The 19462-nt window shown below is 52.2% G+C and overlaps 3 protein-coding genes across 4 annotated transcripts; all 3 read left to right on the forward strand.

Moving 5' to 3' along the window:
* The first annotated feature begins 143 nt into the window (after nt 1-143).
* On the forward strand, nt 144-2782 carry LOC119102182 (collagen alpha-2(IV) chain-like). The gene is made up of 9 exons (XM_037225530.1): nt 144-173; nt 353-554; nt 969-1140; nt 1515-1541; nt 1595-1621; nt 1918-1944; nt 2159-2195; nt 2544-2723; nt 2762-2782. The coding sequence occupies exons 1-9, from the start codon at nt 144-146 to the stop codon at nt 2780-2782; spliced, it is 723 nt and encodes a 240-aa protein (XP_037081425.1).
* A 3191-nt stretch (nt 2783-5973) lies between these two features.
* Nucleotides 5974-10111, forward strand: LOC119102184 (meiotic nuclear division protein 1 homolog). Of its 2 annotated transcripts, none has more exons than XM_037225532.1 (3): nt 5974-5987; nt 7400-7453; nt 9257-10111. In XM_037225532.1, exon 3 carries the CDS (start codon nt 9491-9493, stop codon nt 10106-10108), a length of 618 nt encoding a protein of 205 aa, XP_037081427.1. In that variant the 5' UTR covers nt 5974-5987; nt 7400-7453; nt 9257-9490; the 3' UTR covers nt 10109-10111. The 2 variants fall into 2 exon arrangements, with proteins under 2 accessions (XP_037081427.1, XP_037081428.1); XM_037225533.1 differs by lacking the exon at nt 5974-5987 and adding an exon at nt 6511-6553.
* A 4912-nt stretch (nt 10112-15023) lies between these two features.
* LOC119102183 (EF-hand domain-containing family member C2-like) lies at nt 15024-18371 on the forward strand. The gene is made up of 6 exons (XM_037225531.1): nt 15024-15078; nt 16037-16118; nt 16451-16531; nt 17318-17434; nt 17908-18058; nt 18298-18371. The coding sequence occupies exons 2-6, from the start codon at nt 16077-16079 to the stop codon at nt 18369-18371; spliced, it is 465 nt and encodes a 154-aa protein (XP_037081426.1). The 5' UTR covers nt 15024-15078; nt 16037-16076.
* Nucleotides 18372-19462: the final 1091 nt, after the last annotated feature.

A 19462-nucleotide genomic window follows, 5' to 3' on the forward strand; every position in this document is an offset into this window, starting at 1 on the left:
GACGATGTGTGCCATTTTGATCGTGCTAGCAAATAAGTGGTAGCCGTTGTTTCAATGTATTTTTGTGCTGCATTGCTCTTGGACGCTTTTTTGTCCCCTGGTATCTGCGTTGCAATTAATCAAACAATTGCAGGTGATTGCACATGATCGCCGACCTGTCAGCAGACACAGCCGTGAATGCAGGCTAACAATTCCGTGCCTGTAACACCTCTGCGCTGCCACCCGTAAACACGAGCGCATCCCTGCTGGAAGAAGTGCGCCCCATTTCTTCCATTCCGCCCGAAATTATGGTCGCTATCACCAGCCGCACGCTGCACAACTCCACCAACCGGCGCCCGCCGCTGTGCCGCAGGGCAGCCAGGGCGCGCCCGGCGAGAAGGGTGACCCGGGCCTGGAGTGCTCGGCCTCCCCGGACTACTTGACCGGCATTCTGCTGGTGCGTCACAGCCAGACTTCGAGCGTGCCGCGCTGCGAGCCCGGCCACATCCGACTCTGGGACGGCTACTCGCTGCTCTACATCGAAGGCAACGAGAAGGCACACCACCAGGACCTCGGTAGGTGGCGGGATGGATGCGGGCGGCGGCTCCGACCCAGGTGGTGGGAGGGCAGCCGCGGGCTCCCTCTGGCGCCGGAGTGCTTGGAGAGTGCTGGCGTGGGGCGGGCGAGGAAGCTTGAACGGGTCTGAAGGCCTGGCGTGTAAACTTTGGCAGGAGAAATAGACCGAGTGACAAAAAAGGAGAACTGGAGATGATAGCTTCAAGCGGCTACGAACAAAAAAGTGTCTAGACGGGCAAAAACTGCTTTGAGTAAATATACACGCAGACGCGGGCGCCAGGAAGTGCGACATATTTTCCCTGATGACCTGATGATCACAGACGCTTCACCGGAGTCCAAATTTGAGTTCACGAATCGCCCGAGACGTGTCCTGTGCCTCCTGTTTTGTTCACACCTCCTGCCCATGTTCGCAGGCTTTGCCGGTTCCTGTGTGAAACGCTTCAGTACCATGCCGTTCATGTTCTGCGATATGAACAACGTCTGTAACTACGCCAGCCGCAACGACAAGTCCTACTGGCTGTCTACCAACGCGCCCATCCCGATGATGCCTGTGTCCAACACTGCCATTCGCGAGTACATCTCCAGGTCAGTGACCCTCTCAGGGTCCGGTCACGCCCGCGTGCAGCTGACCGTGAAATCAACGAGGGGTGCTCTTCATTACTGCTGTTTGGACATGCATTTTGTGCATGCAGCAGCATTTGGATAAGCTCTGCATAAGCTCTGCATAGCCGTTGGACAATTTCCGCTTGTCCCGTTTTATTTCTAGGGCCGGCTTGGTCTCATGGGGTATTTTATATTTGACTGTCCATGAGAAATGTACGGCTAGCTAGCGTATGCTCGCCGTAATGTGTGATGGTGTGTGTCGCCCAGGAAATCTCTGCATTGACTCCGAGGCGTAATTGGCGGTGTGTCTAACCTGTTGTGTCAGTTACGCCTGACCTGCGGCGGCTCTGTTTCAGATGCGTGGTGTGCGAGGCGTGTCGGCAGTGAGTCTGACCTGTCGTGTCAGTACGCCTGACCTGCGGCGGCTCTGTTTCAGATGCGTGGTGTGCGAGACGTGTCGGCAGTGAGTCTGACCTGTCGTGTCAGTACGCCTGACCTGCGGCGGCTCTGTTTCAGATGCGTGGTGTGCGAGGCGTGTCGGCAGTGAGTCTGACCTGTTGTGTCAGGTATGCCTGACTTGCGGGCGGCTCTGTTCAGATGCGTGGTGTGCCGAGGCGTGTCGCAGTGAGTCTGACCTGTCGTGTCAGCATGCCTCACCTGCGGCGGCTCTGTTTCAGATGCGTGGGTGTGCGAGGCGTGTCGACAGTGAGTCTGACCTGTCGTGTCAGTATGCCTGACCTGCGGCGGCCCCTGTTCCAGATGCGTGGTGTACGAGGCGTGTCAGCAGTGAGTCTGACCTGTCGTGCCAGTATGCCTGACTTGCGGCGGCTCTGTTTCAGATGCGTGGTGTACGAGGCGTGTCGGCAGTGAGTCTGACCTGTCGTGTCAGTATGCCTGACTTGCGGGCGGCTCTGTTTCAGATGCGTGGTGTGCGAGGCGTGTCGGCAGTGAGTCTGACCTGTTGTGTCAGTATGCCTGACCTGCGGCGGCTCTGTTTCAGATGTGTGGTGTGCGAAGCGCCCTCTAACGTCATGGCCGTACAACAGCCAGTCCTCTGAACATTCCCGAGTGTCCGCAAGGCTGGGACGGTAATAGGATTGGATACTCGTTCGCCATGGTGAGCGCCGGCCATGGATATCTAGAATCTGTACCCTTTATGGATATTTGCAGCTGCCTCTTAGCTTGAGCACAACGGTTTGATTGCATTCAGTACTGAATCGATTTTTCCGATTTTTATCGCGCTGTTGATAACTTTTCCTCAAGTGTATGTGCTTACTGCCGTGCGCCGCGAGCGTCTCGACCTACGCCCTGGGCGCCGACACATCATGACACGCCCTGACACGTCGTGACCCGCGCCCGGCAGCACACCGGCGGCCGGCGCCGAGGGCGGCGGCCAGTCGCTCTCCTCGCCCGGCTCCTGCCTGGAGGACTTCCGTGCACGCCCTTCAATCGAGTGCAGCGGCGCGCGCGGCTCTTGCCACTACTTCGCCAACAAGTTCTCCTTCTGGCTGGCTACCATCGACGACGACGAGCAGTTTGGCCGGCCGCGCAGCGCCACGCTCAAGGCGGGCAACCTGCGCTCCGCGCGTTGTCGCGCTGCCAGGTGTGCATCCGCGGCGCCTGAGCGGCCGCTGTGATAGCGCGCGCGCGCGGCCGCCGGCCCGGGTCGGACCGTACAAACCCGCAGCCGCCTGCGGCGCCCCGGTTCTCGTTCGTCCCCTCCGCCGCGGCTCTAGTCACTCCGAGACGCTGCCAACACTGCCAGTCGCCGACCGCGCTCAGCAATCCGGAGCGGCCGGTCAGGAACGCTCTCACGGTGACCTCCCCTCCCCCTCTTTCTCGTACCGCCAACACTGCCGCCGCCTTGCGGTGCGAAATGTAAGCGCTTGACTAACGTGCTGTAGGTTTAGCGTGCGGACGGGCCGGCGGGTGGTGCCGTTTGTGTTCGTGTGAGGAGGTCACACTCGGTCGGGCCCTGGTCCTCCGACTGTGACGCACGTGCTGAGCGGGCCGCGGCCCTCGCGCGTGCCGGCCGCCCTCGTGCACGTGCTGGTGCGCAGCGCCCGGGAGTGGCGCGGGCGGTGGGGTGCGGCGGCCCCGCCCGGCCAAAACATTGTAGCACGAGCTTATCTATGCGACGCCGTCAGATGGGCGCTGCGGATGGATTGCTAGGTGTCGGCATTCAGCTTCTAACTGGCCGATGATGTACCAACTGCCAGTTGCCAGAGTATTTTGATGTGCTCAGTTTCGATCAGTAAACGATCAACCCTCACCGAGCGTTTTTCTGTGAGAGGGACAGCTCAACGGGTTGGCCAATTATTTACGCATATGAGGGCGGACGTCCGGTGCGAATGTTTGGTGCTATCAGATGTCCTATGTGCGTGCAATGTCAATATAGTCACACTGACAAAAGTGGAAATGTTTCCCGTAATTATTATGCGGCCTTGCTCTAATTGCCAAAAACGCGCCTAGAACAGCAGAAATGGTGCGGATGTAATGTGATTTCACATCCATTCGTACTCGAGTTTTGCTATTTTCTAGCCCGCCCTGTGCATGCAATTTTTTTTAAGGACGGGATCCAGCTATGCGAAGAAAGGCTCTGTGGTCAGCTGAAATCACAACCATCAGATCTGTCTGAGCTAGCGTGACCTTTCTTCTCCTTAATTGGCCTCGACTCCAGGAATCTGCATACTACCCCAGTTCTACAGGCATTGCAAAGTAGCAAACTAATTGAAAACGGTCATATTTGCTTGATCGTAAATGTTTCACCGACATAAACACATCCCACATGCATAAATGCGCCCGTCGTTACGAGCTTGGGGAATCGAATAAATGCAGTCTAGACATCACCATATCAATAGCACAATGAAAAACGACGCCCGGACTGCTCTCAAGCACGTATTCGTGTACCACAGTACGAGAGAAAGCCCTAAGATCACGTCACGTACATGCCCGCAGACGCTATCGAAAGCGAATACATCATCGAGAGTACGTGCGCTGATAACAGACCAAAGGATTTCTGGAAGGTCTCGAGGCCTTAAGCTCTCCGGAAACTGCAAACAAGCGATCATATGAATCGCAAACTTATGATATACGCGATCAGATGCCAGGAGTAGTAAAGCAAGCAAACCAACATGAGTATCGAAAATAAGTACTTCGTAGTGTTCGCAATGTTCCCACAAGTGTACATTCCGCATTTTACCCTGAATTCCTGATACTGCGATAACCACGAGGCCCGCAATTGTTTTTGCTTTGAAAAATTGTTCCAGTACCAGTCAATGGCATTGCCTCAATTAAGTTCAGCCACAAGGCCCGCAATTGTTTTCGCTTTGAAAAATCGTTCCATTACCAGTCAATGGCATTGCCTCAATAAAGTCAAGTGAAATAGCCTATGTCCGTAATGAATTCAGTTGGATTAAAGCTACTTTTCGACGCTCTGAGCTTAGTTGTGCCAGAACGTCATTTTACCGAATCACATTTGAACCATGTAATTGATCAGTGAGACTCGTTTTGGGTAATGGGAAAAGAAATGTGACGACAGACATGATTTAGAAGCATTTATCATTTATAATTTGCTATCATGCAGGCAATAGCAACGTAAGGGAGTGGAGCCCAAGTGGATTCTGGGCAAACTGAGATTTTTTAGTAACTTCAAATGGCTTGAAGACAAAAATGAATGCTCGTATCATTAAGGCGTTGCTAATGGAAACCACGCGTCGACGCACGTACAATTGCTCACATATGGTTGCATTCATGCTACTTCTCGCAAACAACCTTTTCTACACGAGCTTTTATCCCAGCGAACTGCCGTGATCACAGATAGTTTGCTTGCGTAAGCTCTTCACACCATTCGCATCCGCATGCTTGCTTGCAAACCTTTCCGTGCGAACTTTGCGCGCATACCTTGTCACACAATCATCAAAGCTCACATATAATTTTCTAAGAACACTTGGGTCAGTGCGCACTTCATGGTTAATCGCTTCTCCCTACCATTTTGCGTACTAAAACTAGATAAAGCATACCCAGGGATGAGTTTGTACTGGGATGAGATGAGTAGTAGCCTGACCCCTGGCATACCGGAGCAAGCCCGCAGTGGCGCCCATCTTTATAGGCGGCGCCATGTTCGATAGCCTGACTGAAATAGAGGTCAAATGCCAGAGAGCGCCAAAACAAGCGTAGAAGAACCGTAAACATGTTCGCTCGAGCTCAGTCTAGAATAATTAAGCAGATGGACAAAGCTTCTTTGGCAACGTATTGGCGTCCAATCTTAATGACGTAAGTGGCGAAGCTCCGTGCTAGAACGATTATAATATTTTTGCGTCATACCCTTGCAAAATCGTCTGAGATTATGCCTTTGTTAAACTGATCTGTAATTGATATGCGTTCTTAAACCTAATAATGGGAATGTCCACTTTATTCTCAATTCGTACCTAAATCTGTTAGTCTGTGAAGTGGAAGGCGATAGGATTATCTATTATTGTTGATTACGGAAGGCAGACCAAACCGCCGCTTTTGGCGCCCGTTCCCCTTTTTCCGTTGGTGACGCATATCCATTGCTCCACTGTAATTCTGTGCTCGATTTGCCTGGTGCTCAATTTTTAGGATTTTGTAGAAAAGAGTAGTGGCGGCTGGTTCTACATGGGTGACTGCATGAGTGCTGCTTGTGGAAAACGTCTCTAATATGAAATACTGTCTTCTCTATAGTGGAGGTGCGTAAAAAAGTATTAAGACTGCCGCAAGAAGATTCCAGCTTGCTTGGGAGAATCCGCCCATCGGTCAATTCCTCTGCGGCGGGTTTGGCTGGGGTCTCTGTTAAGCAGACTCCAATGGTAAGATGTTAGGCTTTGGTGGCTTAAACCCTGAAATTGTTAACTGTAGGAACCTTCATTTTCAAAAGTGAGTGGAAGAAATATTCCCTATTTTTTAAGTTTAACTCCCGTATTGCCCTAATCCCTAACTCCAGTGTGTGAGAAAATTCATGTTACGCCAAGCATTTCGTCATAGGTGGCAGACATTGTGGCAACAATCTTCAGTGCATGCATGGCTTGATTTAAATTGTCCCCAATTTTGGAGAAGTGGAGTTTTCACTAATTTTCAGGATATAGGAAGTTGTCACTTGTCAGGGTTTTTGGTGCACTAACTGCAGGGGGCCATTCAAGTGGTGAAAGCATATGAGTGAATGTGTTGAGGAATTGTGTTGGAAGCTAATATCAAGCAAACTACCTTCCAGCATTTTTGGGCAAAACTTATCTGTGAAATTGGGTGCAGTTGAGCCTGGTTTATGTTTTGTGCATGTGCATCAACAGGCAGGTGTCATATGGGCAACTAGAGCAGCAGGTGATTGTTTTCCAGACTGGCTATAACCCAATCTGGAAAGAAAATGGCAAGAATTCTGGTGAGATATTTTGACCTGCCTGAAATCTACCCAAATGGCCTTTTGAGCAGAGAAAGACAAATTTGGGGTAGCTTCTGCCCAATGAAACTGGCTTATGCCCAAGGCATGATACTGATTTAGGGCACTGATATCAATAGTTAGTAGTCAGTCAGCCAAGTTCTGATCAAAGGAATCTGCCTCCAAGCTTTAAAAAGCTGCCCCAAATTTCAAATTTGCCCAACCCTGTCTTAATGAGAGCTCTGATATTTGTTACTTATTGCAGACACCTGCATCTTGCATTGGTGGTTACTGTCATTACTAGTCAGCTGATACACATATTAAAAAGAGTTGATATAGCATAATTATCTTTGACATTGACACTTCCCATTAGTACCATTACTGGGTAGGTGTGCAAGTTAAACCTTATAGTTGCATGGCACTGTGATGGGACTTATTCTTACCCCCTAATTTCACACCCAGTATCATGAATTTGCTGGTTGATTATTGGAACTAGTCTCAGCATGTGCCATTGTCATATGGAGTGTGACATTGTTTATGCATCCTCTAATGATTTTATAGTGGAAGTGTCAGCTTAGGTTGTAGTGACTCATGACTTACATATTTATGTTTATTTCATTTGAAATCCTCTGATATTGTAGATTGTGTCATAACATGGGAAGTCCTACCTTTTAATTTACAGTACTGCAGTATTTCTTACAGTATCTTAATAATAAACTTACAGTATTATTATAAGTGCTTTACAGTACCTCATCCATAATTGGGTGGAGATCAAAGCTGCAAATTTTTGCATCTGAGTGTCACTTTGTGTATCCAGCACTGTTTTTTAATGACCTGTTATCTTTACAGAGTGCTGAAGAAGCTGATGTTGCAGACAGCTGGGAAGAGGCTGCAGATTCTGGAGTAGGTCCCTCCAATTCCCTCTCTTTGTTTTGTAGGTTATTGTCTTGCGGTGATAACTCATAGCAAGATATTCAGAAATATATATAATATATATATATATATATATATATATATATATCTATATCTATATCATATATATATATATATCTATATATATCTCTCTCTCCTCTCCTCCCTCTCTCTCTCTCTCTCTCCCTCATCTCTCTCTCTCTCTCTATATATATATCTATATCTTACACTGTACTATATATATAATATATTCTATATATATATATATATATATATCTATATATATATATATATCTATATATATATATCATCTATCTCTCTATCTATCTATCTTCTCTATATCTACGTGTGTGTGCGTGCGTGTGCGTGCGTGCATGTTACTGAAGCAATAATTTCAATTGCCATATTTTGTAAGTGAAACTAAACCAATATGTATGCCAATACAACAGTATTGCACCATCACACCTGAAATGGAAATGTGATGTTAATTGCCTGGTTGTAGTGTGCTCACTGTCTTTATTTTCAAGTAGGTAGTTTTAATGCAACATTATGTGTGGCAAGAGTAGAGCATGTTCAGAATGTATGTCAAAAGCTTCAGGGTGGTTGTGTGGTGCTGAAATGCAGCAGGAACCATTGGTGGTGTTGTATAATTAGTGCACAACATTTATGTGATTGGTACCATCTACCAATAGCGTGGAAAACATTGTAGATGTTTGTCAGTTTATGATATTTGAAAGATATCAGAAATTGAGGATATTTGTAGCAATATCTATGGTGTAATGATTTGTTGGGATACAAATTTGTTTGTTAAAAATCAGGGTTTTATTTAGTTCCTGGAAAATAGGTGATAGAGCTATTTTGGCTTACATCTACTGCTGAATGACAGATCAACACAAACTCAGAATCCATAGGATAAAATTAGGTGTGTAGCCTTATTGGTGGATGATTGAATGAAGCAGGTAGCAGGCATATTATATATGCCAAATCAACTGCTCCCTGTAGTGTGTAAATCCGTGATATCACATTAAGGCGTTCTGTGGTATGTGATAAATAGTGACTTCCTGAGCAGACATTTTTCTCTGAATTGGAAAACGCTGACAACATTGCCTCTTAGGTATTATTTCAGATTGCCCATATATTTATGTTGGTCCAGGGTTGGTGGTCTTCACGCTATAACAAGACTATGTGTTGGGTTGTCCATGTCATGAAAGGTAGGGCTGGCAAGCCATGTGGCTGCATTCATTTTTGTTCTCATGTTGTCATTTTCATTGTTGTCATTTGTTGCATATGATGAAAGCTTTTTCCATCAAGCTAGTGATTAGTTTGGTAATTTGCTTGGGTTCCATTTGGTATCATAGTAAATGATGTGGTGATGATCCTGCCTTTGTTGTTTGTGTTTTTTTTTTCATTTCTTGTTCTTATGTGCTACTCTGTAAATAGCATTGTGGCTGACCTCTTTGTCCCACAAAGCCTCCTTTTTTGAGGATGCAGAAAAGCTCACATCAACTACATTGTGATTTATGATATGCTGGCTGCTTACAACCCATCATTGGCAGGAATCTGTGTCATACACATGCACATTTGCACTCATTTCAAGCCTGTGCGAACTCATCTGAGCATGAAGACGTCGATAGAGCTGCAATTTGTTTTCTGAGAATAGAAAACTACACATGTTGGTTTGGATTATCCACATTTGGCCAGCCAGACTGTGTATGGTGATGTGTTGCTGGCATGTCTCCCCTCATCTGTTTAGAGGGCTGATTTTCTGAAGAGGCAACGCCTCCACGTCCGCAGGACCTGACCCAACTCCCAAGCACCGTGCAGGAGGATCAAGAGCTGTAGCAAAGCCACGGGCTCAGGGGACTCACCCAGACGCCAGCACGCAGGACCGCCGCGGCTGATCGGGACAGCTTCGGATCCCATCACGCGAGGTCGCCAGGGTTGGCTGGGCGGGGCCAGACGCCAGGACTGAGGGTCACTGAGGCCAAGGGAGCCCGGGCTGTAGCTAGGTCGTGTAGTCGGACGGCCATGTCTAAGCGCAAGGGCGTGAGCGCCGAGGAGAAGCGGACCCGGATGCTGGACCTGCTGTACGAGAAGCAGGACTTCTTCCAGCTGAAGGAGCTGGAGCGGCTCGGTCCGAAGGAGAAGGGCGTCGTGTCGCAGTCGGTGAAGGAGGTGATCCAGGGCCTGGTGGACGATGGTCTTGTCGACACGGACAAGATCGGCACATCCGTCTACTTTTGGGCGTTTCCCAGCAAGGGCGCTGGCGTGCGCCAGCATAAGCTGGCCGGGCTGGAAGAGCAGCTGGCGCAGCTGCGGCAGAAGCGGCACACCGTTGAGGCCCAACTGGCGGAGGCGGCCGTGGGCAGGGAGGAGGACGACGAGCGTGGCCAGCTGCTGAAGGATCTGGCCGGCCGCCGCCAGGAGCGAGCACGGCTCGACGCCGAGATTGCCAAGTACAAGGACTGCGACCCCGAGGCGCTGGAGGCCATGCGGCAGCAGTCGCGCATCGCTATCGAGGCGGCTAACCGCTGGACCGACAACATCTTCAATATCAAGTCCTGGTGCAAGCGCAAGTTCAGCATGGAGGAGGCAACGATCGATAAGCAATTTGGGATTCCGGACAGTTTCGACTACTTGGAGTAGTGCGCCAGGACAGCGCGGAGTCATTGTCGAGCGCGAACTTCGCGTTGGCGTGCATTCGAGGCGAGGGTCTCACTTCAACGTTCAGTGATAGAAAGGACTGAACTGTTAGGCTAGTTGTAATGTACATATTTGTTCACAGGCAATAAACCATTCCTTTTGCATTGTCATTTCGTATTCGTGCCGAAGAATTCGATGCAGTATGATCGTATGGCTTGGAAAAAGGAAATAACTGAAACGTTGTATTAATCAAACTCATTTTGAAACAGCCGGCGGTGCCGCGGCCACCTTTGACGCATGGCGGGTCTGTGGGAATTGTCGCTTTCCGTTTAAACGCCTCAAGCAGTGGAACCGTCACCCATAACAGCAAACTACAGTGACGCTAAGGTTACAGCCAGCGGCGCATCCGTGGTTCCGTGGTGATTCCACCAATGAACGGGCGCGTGATATTCAAAGCTGCTCGAACGGCACCAGAACGGCACCGTCTTCGGCTCCACGGCTCCGCGATCGCACGAAGGAGGTAGTGACCACCTGGGCGCCTTGGTCACACCACAATTCGCAAGGAGCACGCAAAGTCATGCCGTTGATTTCTGGTGGCATTCGATGGGTGCAGAAGTGGTAAAACCGGCAAGATGGCCGCGAACGAATAACCAGGGCCAAACGTTTCCCACTCCTGTTCGTTGTCGTCTGTTGTTTTGCACCGTTTGATGTGAGTTGAGCGCAGATCAACGGACAGTACTGTGCGTCTCGTCTGGCTCAGTATGACGATGGTCCTTCCAGCCCGTCGCTCAACGACTGCGTGGTCAGGCTCCACAGTACCCCGTTGGGCATGGGTGATGCCCGGGGCAGCTGCGGCCCACACTCTGCGGTCACCTCGCTGCCACGCCCGCAGGCGCCTGGCTGGCTCGTCGCAGGCGACCTGGCCTCCCCGCCCGCGGGCGGCCGAGCCTCCCCGCCGTGTGTAACCTCGCCGTGCCGCTGCTGCAGGAGCTGGACAGGCAGCTGGAGCAGCTGCGGACGGCCCGCGAGCGCGCCGCCGCCGCCGCCGCGCCGCACGAGCGCCTGCTGGTGCGCGTGCAGGCCGAGGAGGCGGGCCGCACCCAGTACGTGCCGGCCGAGCCGCAGATCACCATTCTGAAGCGGCCCGACCCGGGTCTCGGCGGCCGGCCGGCCCAGGGCGAGCGTGCTCGTCAGCCGGCCAAGTCGCTGCAGCAGGTAACGCGGAGGCGCGGCCGGGCTGTCTCAGACGGGCGGCGAGTGTCCCTGGCTGCGTCTCTGTAGCGCTAGTGAACGCTCCAAAATCCTTTCCTATAGGAGTGCTGAAGTCGCGGTTGTCTGATTGTTTTCCGGTTGAGTGGCTCATTTCGCCTGCTTATGTGCAAGAGGTCACTGCTTGGTAGCACACAGCTCATGCAGCGCACTGTGTTTGGCCGGAGCTCATTTTGACAATGTTTGGTTCATGATATTCCTTGATTGCGGGCGATGGCGCTTATAACTGGAAGCGCACATAATGTCGCCTACTGGTAGTTGCGATGATTTGAGGCTGTGCGGTACTATGTTGGGTAGAATAGCGCCCTGGTGTCGATTGCGTGCTCTGTGGCTTGCGTTGCGTCTTGCGACAGCACTGATGCAAGCAGTAAGAGAAGCTTAGTAAGATGTGAGGCCTGGCTCCGGGTCCGTGGACCTCCGCATGTCCGTATCTGGCGTACAATGGACAGCCCTGTCATGCTACGTGTATTGTCCACAGCGAGAGGCCGAATATGCTGAGGCCCGGCAGCGAATATTGGGTAGCAGTGGTCTACTGGAGAAGACGACGGGACCAGACAGTACGACCGACATTTCGGCGCGTCGTTGGAGACCGCCTGCTGTCAGCGATGAAACTGTGGGGAATAGCCCACAGCGTTGGTACACTGTAGACTGTGTATCTTTCGATTTTTGTGCCGCGTTTGGAAACAGGAAATTACGTCTCTTCTGGTCTGCCGTGGCGACGTGGAAGTAAGGCCCTACCCCTTGAGCCACATTTGAAACCTGAGCCGCGGCTGGCTGGCACGGCGCCGCACTCGCTAGTACCGTGCTACCTGTTATTGACACGCTCATCTGGATGCCTTCTCTACAGTTTTGCGTCATGCGCTCCGCCTGTGTCCACTCACAAAGCAAACACTGCTGGTGATTGACGCGCCAGTCGCGCCCCTCCTCTGTGTAAACCGGTGCACCCCTGCCCCGGCACCTGTGGCCGCCGCTCGTCTGACCGCTCCGCCGCCGGCGCCGTCGGCAGGGCGGCGCCGCCGGTGGAGCTGCTGCGCAGCAGGGAGGCGGCAGCGGTAACCCGTCTGCCGCGTGGCCCGGACGACACGGCCGGCTTCCAGCTGCCCAGATAACGCCCACGCCGGCCAGCCGCCAGCTATTTTTGTACGGAAAGCCACGCGCCCGGCGTTAGGAGTCGGCAGCGGCGCCATCTCCGGCGCGTGTGACCCGGAGCGGGGTGTTCTGCGCGGCACGAGCGCCGCCGGACGCCGATGACTGTGATTGTGCAGGTGATGCGGCGACGGGGGTGTGCGGTGTCGTGGTGGACGCTGGAGACACCGCGAACGGGCGTGTCTGCGCGGCCGGGTGTCCGCGCGGGCGTGCTGGAGTGAAGTGAACTGCTGAGCGTTGGAGCGGACCACGCTGTCCGGGAAGACTTATTTTTGGTCCGCGTTTGCCGACAAAGGTCTCGGATGCTGATTTTCTCTGCCTGGATTTGCCCGGTTGCCAAGTCCCTGTCTGGCCATCCGTAACGCGCTTGGGTCCGCCTGCCTCGCGCATATTCAGATGTTTGTCACATAGGTCACCGTGATGAACTTGGCGCCATATCAGTAGTGGTGATGTATTTCGGATAGGTGGCCGCGCGCAGATTGTATCAGCCGCGGTTTTCAGCACTCCATTAATCTATGCAGCGGAGTGGCATTGATATGTGGGGGTCGGAATTTGATTCCTGCCGCAATTCTGCGGCTATGCGCTGTATTTTTTTTTCTGGCAGGTGGCTCGACTCGCCAATAACTTCAGTCTGATAACTCGGGAATAAAGAGGCCCTGCCGCACTAACTCTCAAACTTGCCAGTGTGTCATGCAGTGCCTAGGATTGTCGATCTGTTACAACGATTTTTCTACCAGCTGGCATCGGTGGTTGTTTTCATACGCCACTTTGTGGAGCACATGCGCTTTAGCTCGCCTGATGACAGTTAGGAAATAAACGGATATTGAGTTATTTGGTGAATGACATGTCACAGACATCGGAGGAGAAAACCTAGCCGTGGTTGAGACAGCAGAAGTGGAGTAATGTCGCCGGTATGCCCCGCGCACTTCCCTTGCGCTGTGCTTGACTTCGGCCGCTTATAAATACGGGTTTTGATCTCCACTTTACGAGCGTTTGTTTTTTCTTCTCGCCTTGGCCATGCGTGAGGGACCCGGGGCGATAGCTAACTACCTCAGAGTGCCGAAGTAAGGGAATGTTCCACGTGTGAAGATTTTGAGGCAGGTACCAGATGTGATGGAATAAGCTGACATGTAACTTTTGAGATCCTCTGAAGTGGAAAAAACTCAACAAACTCGACTAGAAAAACTAAACTCAACTACGACTGAACTACTAAACAACTAAAGAACTAAACTAAACAACTAAAAAACCTGGACAACACAACTTTTCTGTTTAGTAAAAAGGTCTGTTAATACGCCATTGCTTGATTGCGTCGTCGCACCTTGCAGTGCTGATTGAGAGCCAGTTGACGGTTGTCATATTTGGAAAGCGTGCTCACGAGCGGCGCAAAGAGGATATGAACATTATGCGTTTCAACGCATATGAACGTCATATATGAACGACTCGACCATTATATTGTCTTGGCCTTGATCGCTGCATGACTAATGAAGTGGCAGGATTTGAATGACGCTATTAGGACCTTGGGGGACCTTGAAATAGTCTCCCCAAAATAGTCTGTACATATTCGCGGGTGATTACCTCAGAAATTAGTGCGGCTTTATGTCTTAAGAGCGGCAGGGCTGTGAACTGCGACGAACAATCTTTAAGATGGCTATTCCAATTAAAAAAACGATACAAATGTCGGAACACTCCGTTTAAAGAAAAACAGTGAATACAACCTTTGAAGTGCACTTTCTGCGGGAAATAAATGCCAATCATGTTGTAGCAAAATGCAACCTTCAGTACTTCCACAAGAAGTCAAAGAGCATGAGTCATCGATATCAGACACTTTTTATATCAGATATCAGAAATATCGGAAATAAAAGATATCAGAAAAAAGAAAAAGTTTCACTGCCGTGTTCAAAGCCGGGAAGTAGTTGTTACCAAGGCACTATGACACCGTGATTACGGGAAAACCCTTTTGTGGCCTGGAGGCCCCTCGTAGAGTAAGGGTTAATATGAGCACCACTGCTTCTATGGCCTTGATAAGTACAATTACGCTACCGCAAGTGTGCTCACAAGTTCTCTTTTGGAATGTTTTTCTCGCTTCCATTGCCCCGTCAGCCATTGCAAAGCCGTTGCGGCCCCATCAGGGCTGAATTTGCGCACTAGCGTATCTTGATATTGCGCAGTAGCAGCCAAAATAACGGAGATTTGTTAAAGCCACATGCAGTTCATATCATAGCTGGGTACAAGATGGCTTAAACATCGTGCGGTGCCTGACAGTTCAAGCCTAGTAACTTTTGTGCTATTTTAGTACTGTCGTGTTCTTTCATGTTGCCATGGTAACGTAGGACGCCATTGCCGTCAGTTGATAATTGGGTTGTTAGGAACGGCTGGCTTGAGGATTCAGCGATATCGTGCAGGATTTTTTGTGTTGTGAGGGCGGGGAATTTCGGTATTCTAGGATACGGGATACTATTCAAAACTTTCGACTCATACACTATGCTTTAAACCTTTTACATCGAATAAAAAAGGCGTATAGCCTGAGATCCTACACTGAAAACGACCTTCCCGATACGGTAAGCTGCACTCTGGAGGTGGATGGTTGTGTATGTGCTTGAGTGCGTAGATTTGTAGTAAGCCACCGCTGTCACGGGAATATTGTGTGGGGACAACCTACACACACAACTTTTCGGCTTGGGACTACGATTATGGATTAATGCATGCCGTTTCAGTAAGGGTGATCGAGGTGCGCCGGTCACTAAAGTTTGTCTCGTCTTAACTCTATTTGGAAACGTAATAATTTAGCCCTTTTACCATGAAATTATGCTTATTTTAACGAGTGATGACATGAAATACGTAGATAAGTGGAAACCAGCCCATTTTGTCCTAACTTTTAAACTTGCCTGGGTATTTTAGGACATTCAGGCCCAAAGTAGCTTTCGATAGCCTGGAAACGCCTGGTCCCAACCAGTAATGTCCCGTGGTAGGCACGCGGCTCGTACCAGGCAGGGTCCTTGGCAAGGACCGGACTGCCGCACGCGGCCCGCATTGGCGTTTCCAACATCAAATCCCGTGGGCCCGACTCAGATGCCGTCGGTTCGTTCCCACGATACCTTCCGGTCTGTCACGGCCCAATCGCAGCTGGGCTGTGCGCGATACCTTCCGGTCTGTCACGGCCCAATCGCAGCTGGGCTGTGCGCTCACCCCGCCCGGCATGGCGAGGGCCGGCGTGATCTGGTTCAGCGCCGCCACGACTCGCACTGGGCGGGGAGGCGGACCCCTGTATGGCTCCGCTTGGTCTCTTGCATTGCCAGATTAGCCGGACCGCTCGTGGTCCACGCAGGTTCGCTCGTGGGCGGCGAGGGCCAGCACCAATGCGCTATACGATGCACGCCCATGTGACCCTGGCCCGGCGGTACCGCCACCATGAAGGCTCTTGAAGACGAATGGCAAATGTAGAGGCTTCTCTGCACAAACGATGTGTCATGGGTGACTGATAATCGTCCTCTGCCACCATTCGTCAAACGCGAATAGCCCGGTGATTCAACTGCACAGCCATTTCAGAACACAAACAATGGCGCTACCATTCATCCCAGGATACTCAGAAATCGGAAAGGTGCGTAAACCATATCTCTCACTGCTTTGCTCGATATCATGTTTGTATAACTGGGAACATAGCCGTTTGAATCTCCGAGGCCGAGTAAAGGGGCGTGTCTCGTGTTAATGTGTGAGACAGGGTGATTTATGGATTTTGCACGCCATGATATGCATACCTGCGGTCATAAAGCGTAGACACATTTGGCTTGTTAATGAGCCCCTGTTTTGCGGAATTTGTGTAAATGAGACGTTGATAGTAAGATGGAATGGTATGCGTAACGATAAGATTCCTCCGCATTTCCTGAATAGCTACATAGCCGGTGGTGATGCGTGTATTTTGCATCCATACAGAAGATGCATTCCCTCAAGCCCGGATACCATCTGCCTCACCGGTTTGATTTCAAGTTGGATCAGAGGTTTTACATTGATCAGGTGGGTATGGTGAGGCCGTTTTCCACGGAAAGAGGATCGGTCCCGCTTAAAATAATCAACTCAAGACGTCCACGCGCTGGTGCTTGCGTGCGTGCACCAACCCGCACGTTTCCCTCCGCTTTAAACGGTTTCGACAAAACTGTGATCTTGGGATCTCGGTGGCATTGAAATCGCTAGAACTACGTGTGCTTTTTAACGTTGTGCGCTCACTATGAATCAGGCGCGAGTAATGTTTTGTTCGTCACACAAAACATGCAAAAAATGTACGTCAAGGTGCATGCGTGTTGTCATGCAAGCATTGGTTTGCAAGTTTTACTCCACACTCATGCTTTGATAACGCTATGAGTTCATGCCGTTTGGGAAGGCCCCGTGTGAGTATTTTGATCTGTGTCTTGATTTCCGTACGGTTTTGACATGCTCGACAATCATTTTAAGACAGTTGTTCAATGCGTAACCACTGTTACCCGATAGTACAACAGGGTGCATCAATTCAGCAGCGGGTGTCGCAGCGTCGCATTGGAGCGTGCTACATCTGACATTAAATTCCAAAGCCAGCACCGTGCGCCGTTTGACCTCGTCCCGCTTCACTCTTCTTTTCTCCCGTTCCGTCTTCCACAGCTCGCTGACCCCTCCCCAGTCTCGGCCCCTTACGCCTTACACCACTCGCCGATCCCCCCTGGCCTCGTCCCGCACCGGCTGACCCCTCCACCCCTGCTGACCTCCGCCCTTGCTGACCTCCACCTCTGCTGACCTCTCTGTTGACCTCCGCCCCGGTGCTGCCGAAAGGAGATCGCCAGCCGGGACCTGCCACGGCCTGGCTGGACCAAGCGCATCCCGCGTCACAGCTTCTATCCTCGCACGGCCGGGCCCGGCCTGCCCGCCTGGGTCGCCTTCGACAAACAGGTGACGCCGCGGCAAGGCCTGCGGTGGGAAGGAAGGGCCGGACTAGCCGGTGAGCCTGCCAAGCTCACGGTGAGCTGGGGCTCGGTCGGTGCGGTCGACGGGGCCTACCTGCGAACTACTACGAGCTCTGAGCTGCGGCTATCGACCGGTTGGTACGGTGGGTCAGCTGGCTCATTAGTCAATGACGCCGTCGACCAGATGTAGCACGGATGGGGAGTCATCAATAATCGTAAACCGGGACCAAAGTCATCCATTAACAACAGAAGGGAGCGTCAAAGCGTGGATGACCATCTTTTGGAATGTGCGACCTTACACGCTTCCCCTAAACTGTACGTCGATAAGACAGGCAGGTGAGCGGACTCAAATGATCTGTCTGCGATCCCACGTCTTTCGAATAGTCGAGACTGGCTGTTGGACGGCTTCGCATGCCAGTTGCCGGCGCGCTCAGTACTGACGGCGTCGCGACCGGGCAGGTGCTGCGCTTCCGCGGCTACTACATCGACCGCGTGCAGAACTCGCAGGTCGAACGAAGCCGCGTGCGCACCGTCAAGATCCACTTCTACCTGGAGGACGACACCATCGAGGTGATCGAGTCCAAGTGGAAGAACAGCCAGCTGCCGCAGGGTGAGGGGGTCACAGGGCGGGCTTGAGCGTTCAGGTCGATTGGCTCAGCAGCGACGACTCAGAGCGGCGATTTCAAATACCCATTTCGGCCAACTTTGGCAATGTGGGCACCTGGCTTGCAACACTACGACACGTGGACGAGGGCTGGATTCAGTGCAGCACTGCCGTTGTCCCGTAGTGTTTGCGGTCGCGGCGCCCCGCGTCGTCAGAGACGAACCCTTGGCCAACGCCGTGTGCAGGCACGCTGCTGCACCGCCACGGGTGCCGCTGCCGGAGCCGGACGACTTCGAGTTCTACACGATCGAGCACCTGAACGTGGGCCGTGACCTGGTGCTGTACGGCACCACCTACCACGTCACCTCTTGCGACCAGTTCACGCGCAACTTCCTCGCCAAGCTGGGTGTGCGTGTCAACCCGGACACGTGCATTCCCAGCGATGCCTACATGGAGACGAGGAACGACGTGAGTTGCGGCGCGGCGTGTGTGGGGCGCGGGTGGGTTGGGGCGGAGACGACTGCCGGCCCGCTCTTCACGTTCGGGTGATGGCTTTGCCAGCTTTGGCATGTGCCAGCTGTAAGCTGCAGAGGATCCATCGCCGATTCTGCCGTCGACTGATTGCCCTTCCCTACGGCCAGGTACTCCATAGTCGTCGCGGCATATCCGCCACTAACCCCGTCGACCCCGTACTATTTGGCTGACTGCCCTACCCTACGGCCAGGTTCTCCCATAGTCGTTGCGGCATGTCCGCCACTAACCCCGTCGACCCCGTCCTATTCGGCTGACTGCCCTACCCTACGGCCAGGTACTCCCATAGTCGTCGCGGCATGTCCGCCACTAACCCCGTCGACCCCGTCCTATTCGGCTGACTGCCCTACCCTACGGCCAGGTACTCCCATAGTCGTCGCGGCATGTCCGCCACTAACCCCGTCGACCCCGTCCTATTCGGCGGGCTGGTCGCTTCCCTGCGGCCAGGTACTCCCATAGTCGTCGCGGCATGTCCGCCACTAACCCCGTCGACCCCGTCCTATTCGGCAGGCTGGTCGCTTCCCGCGGTCCTCCTGGCAAGCGTCATGGGCTCCACCTATGCATGGCCGAGGTTCAGTGCGGTTTCCAAACGCGTTACAGACAACACCTTGCCACAGCTCGTCAGTTCCAGTTGCTGTCTTTCAAGCGCCACAGTTCACATACATGGTAGGAGGCGCATCTGAAGGCGGCACAGCGCTGGCACGTGCCTCAGTCGGCCATGCGTTGTCCGAGGCCGTGCCTGTCGTGCCTCACGCTTGCCCCTCCCCCCCCCCCCGGCCTGCAGCATGAGCGCTCCATGCGACCGCTGAAGCCGTACAAGAAGGTGGACACGCTCGGTCAGTTCCTGCACTACGACGGCAAGGTGCTGCGCTTCTGGGG

The sequence above is a fragment of the Pollicipes pollicipes genome, unplaced genomic scaffold (genome assembly GCF_011947565.3).
Source record: "Pollicipes pollicipes isolate AB1234 unplaced genomic scaffold, Ppol_2.1 Scaffold_5715;HRSCAF=6762_pilon_pilon_pilon, whole genome shotgun sequence".
Lineage (NCBI taxonomy): Eukaryota > Metazoa > Arthropoda > Thecostraca > Pollicipedomorpha > Pollicipedidae > Pollicipes > Pollicipes pollicipes.

Excerpts from the sequence above, each read along its gene's own strand:
- LOC119102182 (XM_037225530.1), top strand. The coding sequence starts at position 144 with ATGATCGCCGACCTGTCAGCAGACACAGCC. Across the intron at positions 1,141-1,514 it reads ATTCGCGAGTACATCTCCAG|ATGCGTGGTGTGCGAGGCGT; the intron begins GTCAGTGACCCT and ends GCTCTGTTTCAG. Across the intron at positions 1,622-1,917 it reads GTGTGCGAGACGTGTCGGCA|ATGCGTGGTGTACGAGGCGT; the intron begins GTGAGTCTGACC and ends CCCCTGTTCCAG.
- LOC119102184 (XM_037225532.1), top strand. The coding sequence starts at position 9,491 with ATGTCTAAGCGCAAGGGCGTGAGCGCCGAGGAGAAGCGGACCCGGATG.
- LOC119102183 (XM_037225531.1), top strand. The coding sequence starts at position 16,077 with ATGGCGCTACCATTCATCCCAGGATACTCAGAAATCGGAAAG. Across the intron at positions 16,119-16,450 it reads GATACTCAGAAATCGGAAAG|AAGATGCATTCCCTCAAGCC; the intron begins GTGCGTAAACCA and ends GCATCCATACAG. Across the intron at positions 17,435-17,907 it reads GGGTCGCCTTCGACAAACAG|GTGCTGCGCTTCCGCGGCTA; the intron begins GTGACGCCGCGG and ends GCGACCGGGCAG.